This window comes from Rattus norvegicus, chromosome 20, assembly GCF_036323735.1.
Source record: "Rattus norvegicus strain BN/NHsdMcwi chromosome 20, GRCr8, whole genome shotgun sequence".
Lineage (NCBI taxonomy): Eukaryota > Metazoa > Chordata > Mammalia > Rodentia > Muridae > Rattus > Rattus norvegicus.
The window spans coordinates 375,064-393,001 of record NC_086038.1 but is presented as its reverse complement, the minus strand read 5'-3'; the positions used below and the strand labels follow the sequence as shown (position 1 = coordinate 393,001).

Sequence of the window (17,938 nt, the reverse complement as noted above, 5' to 3'; positions counted from 1 at the left end):
CTGTGGGACTCTTTTTCTCCTACTGGGTGGGCTCGTCGAGGACTGATGTAAGGGTTTGTGCCTAGTCTTTCTGCATCTTGTTCTCAGTGCAATTTGATATCACTTGGAGGCTTACTCCTTTCTGAAATGAAATAGGAACAGCGGATATGGGAGAAGAGAGGTAGTGTGTGTGTGTGTTTCTGTGTGTGTGTTTGTAATTCAGAAGAGGGGAGGAAAACATGGTTATATATCTTAAAATAGAGGAATACGGTTCTCCTATGAGGGAATTACTGTTAAAGGATATTAGGAGTCAGAAAGGCTTGTTCCAGTGCTTATCACGAAATAAAAAACGCATTAAGAAGTTGTTTGAGGGATTGGATAGATGCCTAAGCAGTTAATAACATTGATCGCTCTTCTTGGGAACTAGGTTCTATCCCAAGTATTCACATAGAGATCACAATCATTAATTTTAGTTCCAGGTATCCTTTGGCATTTTTGGCCTTTGTGGGCAACAGACACACATGTGGTGCACAGGTATATGTGGAAGCGAAACACCCACAGCTTTAGGTAACTTTTAGATATTGCATTAAAATTAAGTTGTAGGAATTATTACTTTTCCAACATTCAGGATTATTTGTTTTCTGATTTTTTTTTAATTTGTACATCTTACCTAGTGTGTAGTCATAGAACATGATTTATATCTTGGTCTGAGTGTTTTCTTTGGGCCCTCACAGGATGGCCCTGAGGTTTCAATGAAGGAAAGTTTGAGAACTGCTTTTAACTATAAAAAAAATGGTCGGCCTTGAAGATGTTAATTGGGTAGAGAAATAACTCAGATTTGGGCAATTGAATGATATCATAACATAATGTTTGAATATTCATTTTATGTCAGCTATGAGTTTCTATGAAACACTCATAAATAAAATGTGTACATAAACCGTTATAGCTTTCAAAACATTGTTTTATTCTGTCCCTTGATTTTATTGTATCAGCCTTTCCTATAGCTAGGAAGTACTGGCATACATCCAGGAAATACAAAATCACTGGGATTTGAATGTCACTCTGTCTGAATTAAGATATCTACCGACAAAAGAATCTTGGAGTTAAAATATCAATGTGAATAAGAAAAAATAAATGTGTCCCAGATTTTTGCCCCAATTTTTACAATAAAAGAGAACATTGAACTCAGTTGGTAAATAAATACATCTAGAAGATGAATGAGTTAATAATAATTTATCACAAATTATCTAATGTCAAAACTTCCACTAAATATTTATACAATAAAACACATATATGCCTCAAAAGAATAACACTGCAACAGTGGCTTAACTCATTTGGCTTATAAATGGGGAATTTTGAGAACCATACAAATATGAAGAAAAAAGGTTAATAGTGTTAAAAGTTCTTGCTCAATCTCAAGTACATAAAGGAGGTTTGTATATATCTCAAATATATTCATTTCATATGCAGAAGTTTTGACAATTTGGACCAGAATATAGAAATGGACCAGCCAATTTTCCATACTAAGATCTCAGAGCTCTTTATCTAACTTCTCTGACTGATTCCTGGAAATATTTCTATGATGTTTCAGTAATGTGTTTATCACTGCTCTTAAAATTAGCTCCTCACCTTTATGTCACATGTATATTCAAATAATTCAAAACAACCTTTCAAATGTTGTATCAGAAATAGTTAATACTGAGCTGTTACAATAATTGGTGTGCATGTAGGTATATATTTGCATGTGAAAGGTTGTACATTGATGTTTCTGTTCTGTGTATGTATTCTAAAATCCAGACACTATGTCAAATTTTTCTATATTTGATTTCTACTTTATGTTTGGAGAATGTGCCTATAAGTAAACTTGGTGTTTATCAGTTCAGATTTGCAAGCTGTTTAGCCAACTCCAGAAAAATAACACTTTATTTTTTAACTGGAGTTTGGATTATAGAAATGTATATCACTTGTCCCATTTTTACCAAATTACTGAAGATAAAACGAAGGTCTTCAATATAGACTGATTGTTTCCTAACCAGCACCATGACATTTCGAATGTGGAATGCCAATCCTGTGTTCCATAGTCATAACCAATGAATTGGGAGGCTTTTCTATTCCTACAATAGTAACTTTCTTGATACTTCTTTACTACAGGAGAGTGAGGTTGCAGAGAATGACACTGATCAATACAAGTCACCCAGAAGAGTTTATTCTACTTGGTTTTGCAGACCGTCCTTGGCTAGAACTTCCTCTCTTTATTATTCTTCTGGTAACATACCCCACAGCCATGATTGGAAACATTGCCATCATTCTGGTGTCCATTTTAGACCCCTGTCTACATAGCCCCATGTATTTCTTCCTCACCAACCTCTCCTTTCTGGACATTTGCTACACCACAAGCCTTGTGCCTCAGATGCTAACTAACCTTGGGGGCTCCACAAAGACCATCAGCTACATGAGTTGTGCAGTTCAGCTCTATTTCTTCCACACAATGGGGGTCACAGAGTGTATCCTCCTGGCTCTTATGTCCTTTGACCGATATGTAGCCATCTGCAAACCACTGCACTATACCCTCATAATGAATCAGCGTAAATGCCTCCTGTTAGTGTCCATTATGTGGCTGACTGGAATTACCTATGCTGTTACAGAGGCCACTGTAACTCTGCAATTGCCTCTATGTGGCCACAATAAAATGGATCACTTGGTGTGTGAGATTCCAGTTCTCATAAAAATTGCTTGTGGTGAAAAAGAAATGAATGAGCTTGCTTTGTCTGTGGTATGCATTTTTCTTTCAGCTGTTCCTCTGTGTTTAATTCTTGCCTCCTATGCTAGTATTGGGCATGCTGTCTTTAAAATCAAATCTTCAGAGGGAAGGAAAAAGGCCTTTGGGACATGTTCCTCTCACCTCATTGTGGTTCTCTTGTTCTATGGTCCAGCCATTAGCATGTATCTTCAGCCTCCCTCCTCTATTACAAAAGACCAACCCAAGTTCATGGCTCTCTTGTATGGAGTAGTAACTCCTACACTGAACCCCTTCATCTATACTCTGAGGAACAAGGATGTAAAGGGGGCATTAGGTAATCTATTCAGGAATATTTTTATGTCAAAGTGAATACTTGTGGATGTTATATAAAATAATATACAAATTAGAGCCTTTTTCTGTAACTCATTCCCTGTACAAAACTCATCTTTCTTTTTATGTTCACATGTTCTTATAAGTGATGTGTTCTTATAAGTCACTTGTGTTTCTTCTCATCATGCTAGACAATGGTCAATCTTGGATAGTATTAAACAATATGTACGCTCTGCTTAGAAAAAAGGTAAAATCCATTGTTTTTGTACATTTAGAAACAGTTACTTTATTAAGTGCTAAAACAATCTTTTAGTTTATAGTAAAATTATGTTGTTTCAAGGTAATTGTCATGAAAACTAAAAGAACAAACATTCATCCATTTTTAAAAATTTTTTCACTTGTGGAAGAAATCCTTACATTTTTCTAATCTTGTGTTTCCTAATTCACTGTTAAGTAGGGGCTGCTTTTAATAAACTATTTTGGTAGTTTGTAGACTTTATTTATATGCATATTTTTAAAAATCCCCTGTAAAGTTTTCTTAAAGATAAATATGCATGAAATCTATAAGAGGAATTGAGGAACATATAATTAAATACCAACAAGTATATGCTAAAGGATGAAAATATTACTTTCTTAAAACATTTATTTTAAATATCTTGATCAATTAAATAGCAAAATACATTATGTAATGACAGCCTGGGAACATTTATATGCATATACTTGAGACTACATAGAATTTATTTCAAAGCATGAGAGTTAGTAACTTGTAATTTGGATTGAAAGAGAACTTATTTAGTTCTACAATGTGAGTTGTTATAAATATGTAAATTTCACATAAGGATATTCAAAATATACATCAACCTCAGTTGAGAAATCTAGGACAGTTCCAGGACTAACCCTGAAAATTTAACTTTCATCATTAAATGACCTATACTTCAGTAAAATAAATTTATGGCTTATGAAATTATGTGGTATTGGATTAATTTATGAATAATTAAATAAGGTTCATAATAAAGAGCTGAATATGAGTGAAAAATGTAAGATGTGTCAGTTTTATTTACCTGGATGGTAACATTTTTTACCAATCGTCATGGATTGCCCATAATGGAATAATATCAGGATAAGCTACTGTATTTAGTACCTGTCTGTCAGACCTGTTTCTAACAATTAAAGTAGTTGTATCCTAACTTTTATGATGAAGTCAGAAACTATTTTCTATGTAATTCTTTAATTTTTTTAATTTTTGTGCAAAGAAAATCAATTCCATAATATCATATTTCTTTCCAAAAAGAGAATGAGTTTAAATCAAAAATAACCAAAATACAATCAAGTTGGGGAACTATGTGTTCCACAGATGCATCTTGCAATCTCTTTCCTAATAAAGTTTACACTTTATCTGCTAACATTTATAGGTGTAGGCATAATGTCATTGTGCACTGTGTGACAATTAAAATGCTAACTTCATTCTCATGTATATCTGGTTGCAGTCCTTATTCAGAGATTCTCCTGTCTCAATCTTGTAAAAATATCAGATTCTCATTTATTCCCTCATGAGTTAAAAATTTTTTAAATAAATAACTCTTTATATATTTAATGTTTTTTTACACACCAGTTTTTCTACCCTCCCGGTACACCCTCTAACTTTTCCACATTCCATATCCTTCTCCCCCATCTTTTCAAGGATATCTCTAACCGCCTGATCCTGCACCCCAGCAGATTTCCCCATCTCTGGGGCATCCACTCTCTTGAGGGTTAGGTGCATCTTCTCTGACTGAGACCAGACCCTGCTGTATAAGTGTTGGGAGCCTTATATCAGCTGATGTATGCTGCCTGCTTGGTGGCCCTGTGTCTGAGAGATCTCAGGGTCCAGATTAGTTGAGACTGCTGATCCTCCTACAGGGGAGTCATCCTCAGCTTCTTCCAGCTTTTCCCTAATTCAACCACAGGGGTCAGCAGCTTCTGTCCATTGCTTGTGTGTAAATATCTGCTTCCAACTCTTTTGGCTGCTTGTTGCCTCTTTCGAAGGGCAGTCATGATGGGCCCCTTCTTGTGAGCACACCATAGCCTCAGTAATAACCTCAGGCTTTGGGGCCTCCCCTTGATCTGGATCTGAATTCGGGCCTGTTGCTAGACCTCCTTTTCCTCGGGCTCTTCTCAATTTTTTCCCTGCAGTTCTTTCAGACAGGAACGATTCTGCGTCAGGGTTTTTGACTGTGGAATGGCAATCCCATCCCTCACTTGATGCCCTGTCTTTCTCCTAGGGGTGGGCTCTACAAGTTCCCTCTCTCCACTGAATGTCACTTCATTTCAGATTCCTGTCTTTGAGTCCTGAGAGTCGTTCACCTCCTAGGTCTCTGGTACATTCTAGAAGGTCCTCCCAACCTCCTTCCTCCTGTAACTTTTTCTTTGTTATGGGCCATTGATCTGTCTACACAAACTTGTCAGTAAACCATTTTAAGGGTAGAACCACTGATATTTAACCAGTGCCCTCCTCCTTATAAAAATTGAAACTCAATGTCTTTTATATCCCGTGTTTGGACCATTTGTACACCCTGGGATAGTTTTGATGACATCTATCAATACCTTCCCCAGAAACATCTACCATTTCACCCTTCATTTCATCTTGGGCTGCCTCTTAGATTGCAGGAAATTGATCTAAGTAAATTGCTGTTTTAAAAGATCACTTCTTCAAAAATGTATGTGTAAGTCAGCCACATAAGGCATTAATGTTCCTGTTTGACCTTCCATTCCCATACATTTAACTCATCTCATGATTTAACTAAGATAACTTTTCAATACCTAGAATCTGTATACAAACCTTGTAAACTGGCCATGCTAAATTCTATATGTTTTGTGATTTAATAATTACATCAGCTCCCATCTCCACCAAATTTTCTATTTCAATACCATTGCAATAATTGCAATTTTTAATTTTGGCTTCTGAACACTAACAACACTTTGCAAGTGCACAGTTTCTAGTACTTTCAAGTCCCCAATTCTTCCTACATGAATGGTTTTATCATTGATGTAAGCAAACAGTAACAACTGAAAAAAACATATCATCTGCATTAAATTGCTGTTCTCTTTGTACATAAGCTATAATTTTAATTCTCCCTTGAAATCTTCACGTATAATTCCTGGGTACACAATGCATCCTTGCAAGGTCAGTCCACTCCCTCCAAGATCATTGGTGCAGTACCTGAGGACAGAGGATCATAAACAATAAGAGTTATTTTATAATTTTGAATTTTAAGCAATTGTTGAGGTGCTTACCAGTGGCCAAGTCAAGAGCTCTGCTGATTGCAGTAGTGTGCATTAAATCTCCAATGTCATGTTAAGACTTTTTGGTGTGCATGTTTCTCCTTAGCTGCAATAGCTCATAACTTTTGCTGAAGAACCCTGAGTCTGACTTCAAAGGCCATTTCCTGATGGGAAGAGTGTACTTTACATTTCCCTTTTGGACCTGTAGTCATTTTCCCAGTGGCTGGCAACCTTTCCACATAAACTGCACAACCCTGGATGCTTAGGCTTCTTTCTGGTTTTTATTAAGAAAAAACATTGTTCGTACAAATGCCTTGTTCATGATTTTGTTGCCAATAATCACATTTCCCACACATAATGCACCAGGCATTTTGAGGTCTGAGACCTTTGGTGGTTTGTTCACAGTCCCTTTGCAAGTAACCGTATTTCCTGCAATTAAAGCACTGGACATTTTGATATCAGATACCTTTAACCATGGCTTTGTAGGAAAATTACTAATTACTGTACGTCAAAGCCTAATATTGCCTGGATAGCATTCTAGGACTCTGCACATAATGGAGTATTCTCTTTGTTGACAGAGTTTCTCCTTCTCTCCCTCTTCTGGGATGTTCTAATTCCCCACACTCACCTCTACCTTAGGAATGTCATATCCTCAACTAGTTTATAGGATCAACTTTCTTCCTCCTGTAAAAACTTATTCAACCAGTACCTGAGATTCCAGAAATTTGCTTCCCCATGCTAATGATGTATGTCACAAAACCTAAACTCCCCAAAAATGACTTTTGCCCATCCTGGATATCCCTGTCTTCAGTTCCCCAAGAGTTGATAAGTCTTTAATGAGCCTAAGTAAAATTGATCTGAGTACTGACAAAGCTGTCTTGGGGTGGCCATTCACTGTATATATTACAGGGCTTCTGAACCTCCTGTTTGACAATCTCTGCTAACACTGCCCTCATGGAGTTTATCTACTGAACTCGAAGAGTAGGGAATCCCACAAATTTTAATCTATTATATTAGCATGGTACATGTTAGAACCAGTATTGGTCATATCCCTTATTCACTCATCCATTGGTGATGCCTGCAACTTTAATTTTCTTATAAATTTTTACATTCAGTATTTGAATTTTCAAACACCAAGGTCTCTATGAACACTTGCTTAGTGTGAAGATCTGATTTGGCTTTGTTCACAGCTGAGACTAATCTTTTTACAATTTTGGTAAATCTGTTTACTCTAGAGCCTTATATAATCTTTGTAAATGAGAGGAACTGTTTTCCTTACCTTTTCCCAAAACTCTTAAGTCACAAAGTGATATTATTCTATACTAGCATCTACATATTGAATCAGTTCTTATATATCATACTGCTAACATTCACTTAGCAACTGGTCTTTCTTATATTCATTCCCTTCAATATACTTTACTGTTCAATACATGTACCTCCTTCGCTCCAACATATTATCCATTGCAAAGGTTAACTAGCATATAGTATCAATTCCTTCCAGCCATGGGGAATAATTCTATTTTGAGTAGCCCATTTACTTAGAATTTATTTCAGAGAAGGCTAGTGCAGCCCACATGAAATCATGATTTTTTAAAATGCCTTAGAGCAATCAATTCTATAGGACACCCCCTTATCTTGTATTACTTTTTTCCACACCATTAGGAGGCACATGTGATGTGATTGCTGGGAAAGCTGATGATGACCTGAGAATGCCAAGTGGTCCAGATCTTGTGCGAATGGCCAATCAGTGGCAGTTCTAAATTGATGCCTCAGTCATTTGAGGTCACCCATTCCTAACAATGCCTGTTTTTCCAGGAGATGGAAGTGAGAAGGCCCATAGACCCAGCATTGAGCCCAACACAAGTGACCAAGAAAAAGAATCATTTCTAAGTATACTCTGATTTCTGCTACATGCATAGATTAGTAACTAGGCCAGGTTTCTTTCTGACACCTAATGGGAGCAGATGCAGAGACCCACAGACAAACTAAACCCTTCAGAAGAGGGGCGGGAAGGATTGGAACTTCCAGAGGGATCAAGAACACCACAACACCACAGCCCACAGAATGACCTAAAGCAGGGCTCTTATAGGCTCACAAAGACTGAAGTGGCAATCATGGAGCCTGCATGGGTCTGCATGAGTCTTTGGTAGGATCTTTTTCAGTTTGAGATGTCTTAAGGAAAAATAAGAAACTAACGAGTTGTATTGCTGATTAAGAGTGCTTCCTATACTTCCAAGGATTTGAGTTTAGTTTTTAGTCATTTAATTTGCAGGATGCTCATGTTTCAACTCTCATGACAGTCTTAAGTAAATCAGTACAGTGAAAATGTAAGAAAAATTACTGAAGTGGAAACTTTTGATTTCTTCGCAGAATCAGTTGTGCCATGTGTTTTTCTGGAAATTGTCTTATTAGAGGATGTTTTTGCTGATGCAGACACATGGGTGGATGGTTTCCTGACAACAGACATGTGGTATTTTTCTGGAAGCTGCCTGAAAATGGGACATGTGATCTTTTGCTAGAGAGGATACTTGAGAGAACATGTCATGTTTGGAAATGGTATAAATATAACAGCCTATTGTCCACTATTGTCCTATAGTGGACAATGTTATGTGGTATTGGTTTTCCTTGCCAGTCTTTGCAGGTCTCCAATGGGCTTTGCTGATGCTGGGTTTTTTTACTGAGAATTCTGTGTGATACTGGTTTTCCTTGCAACTCTTTTCTGATCATTGTGTGTCATGACTTTGTTAACAGAAAAGGACCAAAAAACTTATGGTGGAATTCTGGTGGCTTCTTGACACTTCTGTGGACTCTGGACAATTGGCAGAGGTTCATGGTATCTTCTGGATGAAAGTGCTAATGTAGATTTGTGAATGGTGTTTGTAAGTGGATCGAGCTACTGCTGATGAGTCATGTGAACTAAACTGCTGAGATCCTGACTACATGTATTGGATTTGCCTTGAAGGACTATTTCCTATCAGGTGCATATCTTCCATTGGCCTATGAATCTTTCCTTTTCACTATCTCTTGTGGGTGGTAGGCTAGAAGGGAGTCTAGAAACATTTAAATAAAATTATTAAAGTAGGTTTTGATGTTTTATTTTGTTAGTATTGTGGTTCTTTCTCACAAATAAATTGTATTATACTTCTCAAGAAAATGACTATTAAACGAATTTAATGCCACCAGCCTGTCCAGGCTGGAATGAGTTGGAGTGGGACGCATCATTAGACATACTTTTAAAGACTGATGGTCTTTGGACATCGAGCTCTGTATACTAAATGCTCACTGATACCTTCTAAAAAAAATCCTAAAAACCTTCTTTCTGCTTCTTTAAAACTACTGGCTCCTGGGTTGGGGATTTAGCTCAGTGGTAGAGCGTTTGCCTATCAAGTGCAAGGCCCAGGGTTCGGTCCACAGCTCCAAAAAAAAAAAAAAAAAAGAAACAAACAAACAAAAAAAAAAACTACTGGCTTCTTTCTTTTTAACTCTTTGCTTTATTAAACATTAACTTTCTGTGCTTTATTTAACTCTTTGTGCTTTAATGCATGCTTGGGAAACAACTCTTCTTAAGGTTCTGAGTTAAAATTCTTATCTGTTTCTTAAAGTTCTTTGTTTCATTAGATGCTGAAAAAATACTTTAATACTTTTCTGTGCTTCATTAAGAACTAGAGAAATACAACTCTTTATTACTTGTACTTTAATAAGCACTAATATCTGGCAATAGAATCATGCTGTTAAGCATCAAGGAATTAAATAAAAGGATAATTGCTAGTGCTCCTTTTACTTGTGAGTCAGCCAAAAGTTTCTTTGGCTACGGTGGTTAATTCTCTGTGAACCAGAGAAGAAGAGAAGAAAAACATTTGAGATGCTTTATACAGGCAAATATGCACAGACACAAATACATTCATATACACACACTCTGGCCAGACCCAGACTATCTGTCACAATTAACTCCACAAATATTTATGCATCCTTACAAATATATGTATACCTATACACATACATATAGACAAAGAAACATAACTTTGTGTGGGTGGATGGATGGATGGATGGATGGATGGATGGATGGATGGATGGAGGGAAGAAAGGAGGGATGGAGGGCTGGATGGATGGGACAGAGCTGCCCAAGGCAAACTATTCAACCAAAACTTTTTTTTCTATTCCCAGAACATTTTATACCTTCTTTGACCAAAAGTTCTTCAGAAAATTACCACTGAGATCAAATGTTATGTAGATTGGGAGTTATAGAAGGATGTTGATATTAAATTCAAAGGAGCATTTTGCTTTATGTACTTGTTACAAGCTCAAAGTAATAGTTCTTTCATAGCCTTGCCTTATAATAGTGCACATGCATGATTTTATCCTTGGACTTATATATTTTACCTTGAACACAAATTTGCCCCAAGTCTATTTCACTTTTTAGAGTAATTATGACAACCCGTTGCATTTTTTTATTATGCAGCCTTTACTTACTATTATGAGGATGGGCTCGTTCTATTCTTGATTCTAACTTTATGCCATCTTTCTAGCAACTGAGACCATCTCTAAAAGCTTTCGTCATAAAAGTATTAGATCGAATTAGGAATTCTATAGGATCATTATGTATTTGAGCACATGGCCACATGCCAAGATAGAATATCTCCACACGTCTGCAGAATTCTGTGCGAAAGGATGGGTCAACACACAGTGATTATTATATATTTAATAATTATGGGAAAAGCATATTTTCAAGTAATCTTTCTTCAATTGCCATCTCCTCGGCCATGCCTAAAGGAGTAAATCTGTCAGCTTTACAGTCCATGGCAGAAGCATCTCAGGAAGATCACCTGCTAATCTTTAGGTTTAACAAGATGGCTCCTGGCATTTTAACTACCAAATTGTTTCTCAATCAGCATATTGAAGAAATCAGGGGTCTAATCAATAACTGAAAAAGGAAGCTAACATCTTCACTCAAAGAAAATGAACTATTCTTCACTTTGGGGAGACCTACCTCAAGGTTTTTGAGCTAAGAATTCTCAGCCTCTTCAAGTCAGGAATAGGAAACCCATGTGCCAGCATCTGTAGTTATCCGTGAGATCTCTCAACCTTCTACCCTAATCTTCTCACTGCTCCTTTTTCTCTTTGTTCTTTAGTGTATAAATGAGAGGGAGTTGGAGTTATTACACTGTAGAAAAGGGTGAGAAGCCACAGCCCCCTGTACCCAGATCCTTTGTGGAGAGAGCTGGTCTCCTAGAAATAATGACACCTGAGAGCACAAGTGAGACCACCATGTCTGCTCACATTGCTGGCCCAAGATGAACCCTCACAAAGCCCTCAGGGCACAGAAATCGAGGATCAATCTGGCACCTGATCCTCCCCATTTCTGCCTGTACCCAGAGTTGACCCTGTTTCACAGCACTCTGTACATAGATCCTGCTGAGAGAGAGCTGGTCTCCCAAGCGTGCTGACACTCTCACCTGAGAGCACAGGTGAGACCACCTCTTATGCTCACATATCTGGCCCAAAAGGAAATCCCCTGGACTCCTCAGGACACAGGCACTAAGGAGCAGTCTGGGACACGAACTTTCAGGTTTCTCTCTAAGCCTTGAGCTGACCCAGTGCCACAGCTCTCTGTACCCAGACCCCATGGGGAGAGGGCTACTCTCCCAGTAGTTGTGACTCACAGGCTTATAGCAGGGTCAAGCCACTGTCAGACACAGCTAGACCAGCTAACACCAGAGACAACCTGATGATGAGAGGGAAGCACAGGAACCTAAGCAACAGAAACCAAGACTACTGGGTGCCATCAGAGCCCAGTTCTTCCATCAAAAGAATACAGGATATTCAAACACATTGAAAAAGCAAGATTTGGATTTAAATTGTGATAAAATACCAAATAGAATTTTTCTTGGTATTGGTAGATTATTTGCTGTGGGTAAATTCAGTGGCTATTATTTTTATTATTCTTATGGTTTGAATTTTCCTTCTTTCTTATAATAGAGAAAATTAAAACTTAAAATCTTATATGATATCCTTAATGTAATGTACAATATCGTTCTCCTTTAAATTTCTCAGGATAACTGATTCAAAGAAGCTCATCTTTAACTGTGTGCTTTTTAGTGGATGTTCAGTGTGTGGAGAAACACAATCAATTTATTTCAAATGCTTCCCACTGCACAAAATATTGTCTTCTCCCCTCAGCACACCAGGTAACGAACTGCAGGAGAAGCATGTCCTCAGAGAACTCTTTCCCAGGGAACTTTGTGTAGTCACAGAGGAAAATGTTAAATGAGATGTCTGTAAAAACAATGCACAGGACTCTTGGGGATAGCAAAGAAACACAACATAAAAGCCTTCTTGATATTCTCTATTAATGTTTTCCTAACTTGAGCTTTCCTTCCTTCTTGATTCTTTCTATGAACTAAGTACCTGAGAGTTCTGAAGCAAATCTTAAACTCTCATCTTCATACTAGAATCTCTCTGCCTGTAAAAAGGAAAAACTGAAATATCTTTCCCTTATATTTATTTTTAATCAAATAAAGGGGATTTATCAAAATAAGATTAAGTGAAGAGACATCTGTATTGAATGAGATGCAATCCTAGGAAAGGTTGCAGTATCTAATTACTACATAGAAAGACAGCTTCATTTCAAAGAAACCACTCATAAGCTTTGTCTGTGTCTATTTCAGTGGCCCTAGGAACAACTTAGGTAAGTTTCTATAACCCGTATATTTCTCAGTTGTTGATTATGTGAGTGAAGTATTGATGTTTAATTAGTTGATATCATAAAATCATGTTTAAAATCAGATTAATCTTGTTCATGAGTTTCATCTAAAGCTTTAGTCTATGATTAAAAAAATACTATTTAATGAAGGGCGTTTAAAAATAAAGACAGCTTTTTACAATGTATAAAGCCAAATTACTGTAATATAAACAAAATGACATGTCTAATCAAATGTGAATATAATATGCTGGTATGAAAATGCAACATGCCAAGACCAACAGCCTGCCTTTGATCAGGGATTTTAAACACTGATTCCCTGTGAGTTGAAATTGTGTCACATTGCTGAATAAGAAAATTAAAGCCTCTCTCCTTTCTCCTGTTCCAGACCACCCATGAAACCTATTCTATTTCCCCTTCCCAGGGAGATTCATGCATTCCCTGTAGACCACTCCTCTTTACCTAACTTCTCTGGACCTGTGTACTGTGTTATTATCCTTTACTTAATAGTTAATATCCACTTCTAAGTGGGTACATATCAAGTTTGTCTCTTTGGTTCCAGTTGCCTTACTTGGGTTGATTTTTTTCTACCTCCATCCACTTTTTTGGACTCTGATTAATAAGAGTGGGGTGCCTCTGTCAATTTTGCTGCCTGTGGGACCCATTTTCTCCTACTGAGTGGCCTCATCCAGCCTTGATGTAAGGGTTTGTGTCTAGTCTTACCGCATCTTGTTCTCAGTGCTCATTGATATCACTTGGAGGCTTACTCCTTTCTGAAAGGAAATAGGAGCAGAGGATGTTGGTGGGAAGAGGAAGTGAGTGTGTTTGTGTGTGTGTGTGTGTGTGTGTGTGTGTGTGTGTGTGTATAAATGGGAGGAGTGGAGGAAAAGGAGGTTATATATCTTAAAGTACAGAAATAAGGTTCTCTTATGTGGGAACATGTTCCAAAGGATCTTAAGTGTGGGAAAGGCTTGTTCCAGTGCTTATCACAAAATAAAAAACTCGTTAAGAAGTTGTTTGAGGGATTGGATAGGTGCCTCGGCGGTTAATAATATTGATTGCTTGTCTACAGCGACTGGCTTTTATCCCCAGTATTCATGTGGAGGCTCACAATCATCATTAATTTTTATTACAAGTATCCTTTGGCATTTTTGGCCTCTGTGTGCGCCAGACACACATGTGGTACACAGGCATATATGGAAGAAAAACACCCAGAGCAGTTGATGATTTTTTTAAATTGCATTAATATTAAGTTGTAGGAATTATTACTTTTCCAACACACAGGATTATTTGTTTTCTGTTTTTTTAATTTATGCATCTTACCTAATGTGTGGTCATAGAACATGATTTATATCTTGGTCTGAGTGACTTCTTTGGCCCTCCCAAGTTGGCGTTGAGGTTTCAATGAATCAAAGATTGAGAACTGCTTTTAACTATAAGGAAATGATCTCCTATGGGGTTGCTAAATGCCTAGAGAAGTAACTCAGATTTATCAATGGATGTTATCATAACATAACATTTGAATATTCATTTTATGTCAGAGATGAGTTTATAAGAAACTCTCATAAATAAAATGTGTACATAAACCATTATAGCTTTCAAAGCATTGTTTTACTCTGTTTCTTGATTTTATTGTATCAGCATTCACTGTACCTAGAAAGCACTGGGATACATCCAGGAAATACAAAATTACTGGGATTTGAATGTCACTCTGAATAGAGATATCAACTGACAAAAGACTCTTGGAGTTAAAATATATTTAAAATATCAATGTGAATAACATAAAAATCAATGTGGTCCAGACTGTTGGCAGATTTTTATAATAAGAGAGAACATTGAACTCAGTTGGTAAAAAATACATCTAGAAGATGAATGAGTTAATAATAATTTATCACAAATTATCTAATGTCAAAACTTCCCCTAAATAGTTATACAATAAAGCACATACATGGCACAAAAGAACAACACTGTAACATTTGGCTTATAAATGGGGATTTTTGACCATTGCACAAATGTGAAGAAAAAAATGTGAATAGTGTTTAAACAACTTGCTCAATCTCAAGTATATAAGGAGGTTTGTATATATCTCAAGTATATTCGTTTCACATGCAGAAGTTTTTTTTTTTTATTATTTGTGAAACAGTGAGTTTTATTGAGGATCCTTAGAGGAGCAGAAACGACTCCAAGGCAGATATATCATCAAAGCCCACCTAGCATGGGTGACAGCTCACAAAGCAGGGGAACTAGATCACACTGCACAGCTTACAGACAGCTCAACATGTTGGGGAGTATCTTTCCTAGGTGCCTCTGTTGCTCTAAACCTCTTCCAGGAGCTGCGATGGTTTCTGCTTCTCCCAGGCAGTTTTCCTTCCTCTCGGAGAGATTCTTAGTTTTATTCTTATTCTGGCAGGGGATAGAGAGTACTAGTAAATCTGATCAGTTTCAGGGACTTCCTGAAGCTACTTTGAGTTGTTTACCTTTTTGTTTAAAGATCCCCTATGATCTAGAATGTTTCAGTCTGAATGAAATTTACACAACACGGTTATGGTGGCATCTGCCTGTAATCCCAGTTCTTTTTTTTTTAATTTATTTAATACTTAATAATAATTCTTTGGTTTCCGGGCAAACATCCCCCTCCCTCCTCCCCTTCCTTATGGGTGTTCCCCTTCCAACTCTCCCCCCATTGCCGCCCTCCCCCCAACAATCTAGTTCACTGGGGGTTCAGTCTTAGCAGGACCCAGGGCTTCCCCTTCCACTGGTGCTCTTACTAGGATATTCATTGCTACCTATGAGGTCACAGTCCAGGGTCAGTCCATGTATATGGTCTTTAGGTAGTGGCTTAGTCCCTGGAAGCTCTGGTTGCTTGGCGTTGTTGTACATATGGGGTCTCGAGCCCCTTCAAGCTCTTCCAGTTCTTTCTCTGATTCCTTCAACGGGGGTCCTATTCTCAGTTCAGTGGTTTGCTGCTGGCATTCGCCTATGTATTTGCTGTATTCTGGCTGTGTCTCTCAGGAGCGATCTACATCCGGCTCCTATCGGTCTGCACTTCTTTGCTTCATCCGTCTTGTCTAATTGGGTGGCTGTATATGTATGGGCCACATGTGGGGCAGGCTCTGAATGGGAGTTCCTTCAGTCTCTGTTTTAATCTTTGCCTCTCTCTTCCCTGCCAAGGGTATTCTTGTTCCCCTTTTAGAGAAGGAGTGAAGCATTCACATTTTGATCATCCGTCTTGAGTTTCATTTGTTCTAGGCATCTAGGGTAATTCAAGCATTTGGGCTAATAGCCACTTATCAATGAGTGCATACCATGTATGTCTTTCTGTGATTGGGTTGGCTCACTCAGGATGATATTTTCCAGTTCCAACCATTTGCCTACGAATTTCATAAAGCCGTTGTTTTTGATAGCTGAGTAATATTCCATTGTGTAGATGTACCACATTTTCTGTATCCATTCCTCTGCACATGCAGACGTTTTAATAATTTATTCCAGAAAATAGAAATGGACCAGCCAGTTTTTCATACTAAGATCTCAGAGCTCTCTTTTCCAACTTCTCTGACTGATTCCTGGAACTATTTCTATGACATTTCAGCAATGCCTTTATCACTGCTCTTAAAATTAGCTCCTCAACTTTATGTCACATGTATAGTCAGATAATTCAAATTTTGTATCTGAAATAGAAGTTAATGCAGAGTTGTTACAATATTTGGTGTGCATGTAGGAATATATTTGCATATGAACAGTTGTGCATCCATGATTCTGTTCTGTGTATGTGTTGTGCATAAAAAATCCATTGACTATGTCAAATTTTTCTATATTTTATTTCTTCTTTATGTTTGGAGACTGTGCTTACAAGTAAACCTGGAGCTCATCAATTCAGCTACACTAAGTAGTCAGTAGGCTCCAGGAAAGAACAAGTTTTCTCTTACCTTGAGCTGAGATCATAGAAATGTGTTTTCATTGCCAACATTTTTCCCTAATTATTGAAGATTAAACCCAGGTCCTCTTGCTTTGGCACAGACCTCTATATAGGTTCAGCTGTCTCCTAAATTTCACCCAACAAATTTCTTTTTTTTTACTTTTATTGAATATTTTCTTTATTTACATTTATTTATTTACATTTCTTTATTCACTTTGACGGTTTCCCCTCTGGAACCCCCCTATCCTATGCTCCCTCCCCCTGCTTCTATGAGGATTCTCCTCCACCCACCCAATGGCTTCCTTCAGATTCTCCACCCTGGCACTTCCCTACTCTAGGACATTGAGCCTTCACAGGACCAAAGGCCTCCCATTGAAGGCCAATAAGGCCATCCTCTGCTACATATGCAGCTGAAGCCATGGGTCACTCCATGTGTACTCTTGGGTTGGTAGTTTAGTACATGAGAGCTCTGGGAGGTCTGGTTGGTTGATATTGCTGTTCTTCTTATGGGGTTCCAAACCCTTCAGCTCTTTCATTCCTTTAACTTGTCCACTGGGGACCCCATTCTCAGACCAAGGGTTGGCAGCGAGCATCCACCTCTGTATTTGTCAGGGTCTGGCAGAGCTTCTAAGGAGACAGAGATATCAGGCTCATGTCAGCATGCACTTCTTGGCATCCTCAGTAGTATCTGAGTTTGGAGACTGTATATGGGATAGATCCCCATGTGGGACAGTCTCTGGATGGCCTTTTTTTCAGTCTCAGCTCTACATTTTGTCTTAGTATTTCTTGCTGTGAGTAATTTGTTCACCCTTCTTAAAAGGACTGAACTAACCATGCTTTGCTCTTACTTCTTGATTTTCATGTGCTTTGTAAACTGTAATTTCACCCATGACATCTCAAATATGGAAGGCAACCCTGGTTTCTACAGTTATAACCAATGAACAATGAGACTTTGCTATACCTATAACTGACTTTTGCAATAACTCTTTACTATAGGTGAATCAGATTGCAGAGA

The 17,938-nt window shown here is 37.8% G+C and overlaps 1 protein-coding gene across 1 annotated transcript; it reads left to right on the top strand.

The window, feature by feature from the left end:
- The first annotated feature begins 2,149 nt into the window (after positions 1-2,149).
- On the top strand, positions 2,150-3,088 carry Or2n1i (olfactory receptor family 2 subfamily N member 1I). Its single transcript, NM_001000890.1, has one exon. It carries the CDS (start codon positions 2,150-2,152, stop codon positions 3,086-3,088), a length of 939 nt encoding a protein of 312 aa, NP_001000890.1.
- Positions 3,089-17,938: the final 14,850 nt, after the last annotated feature.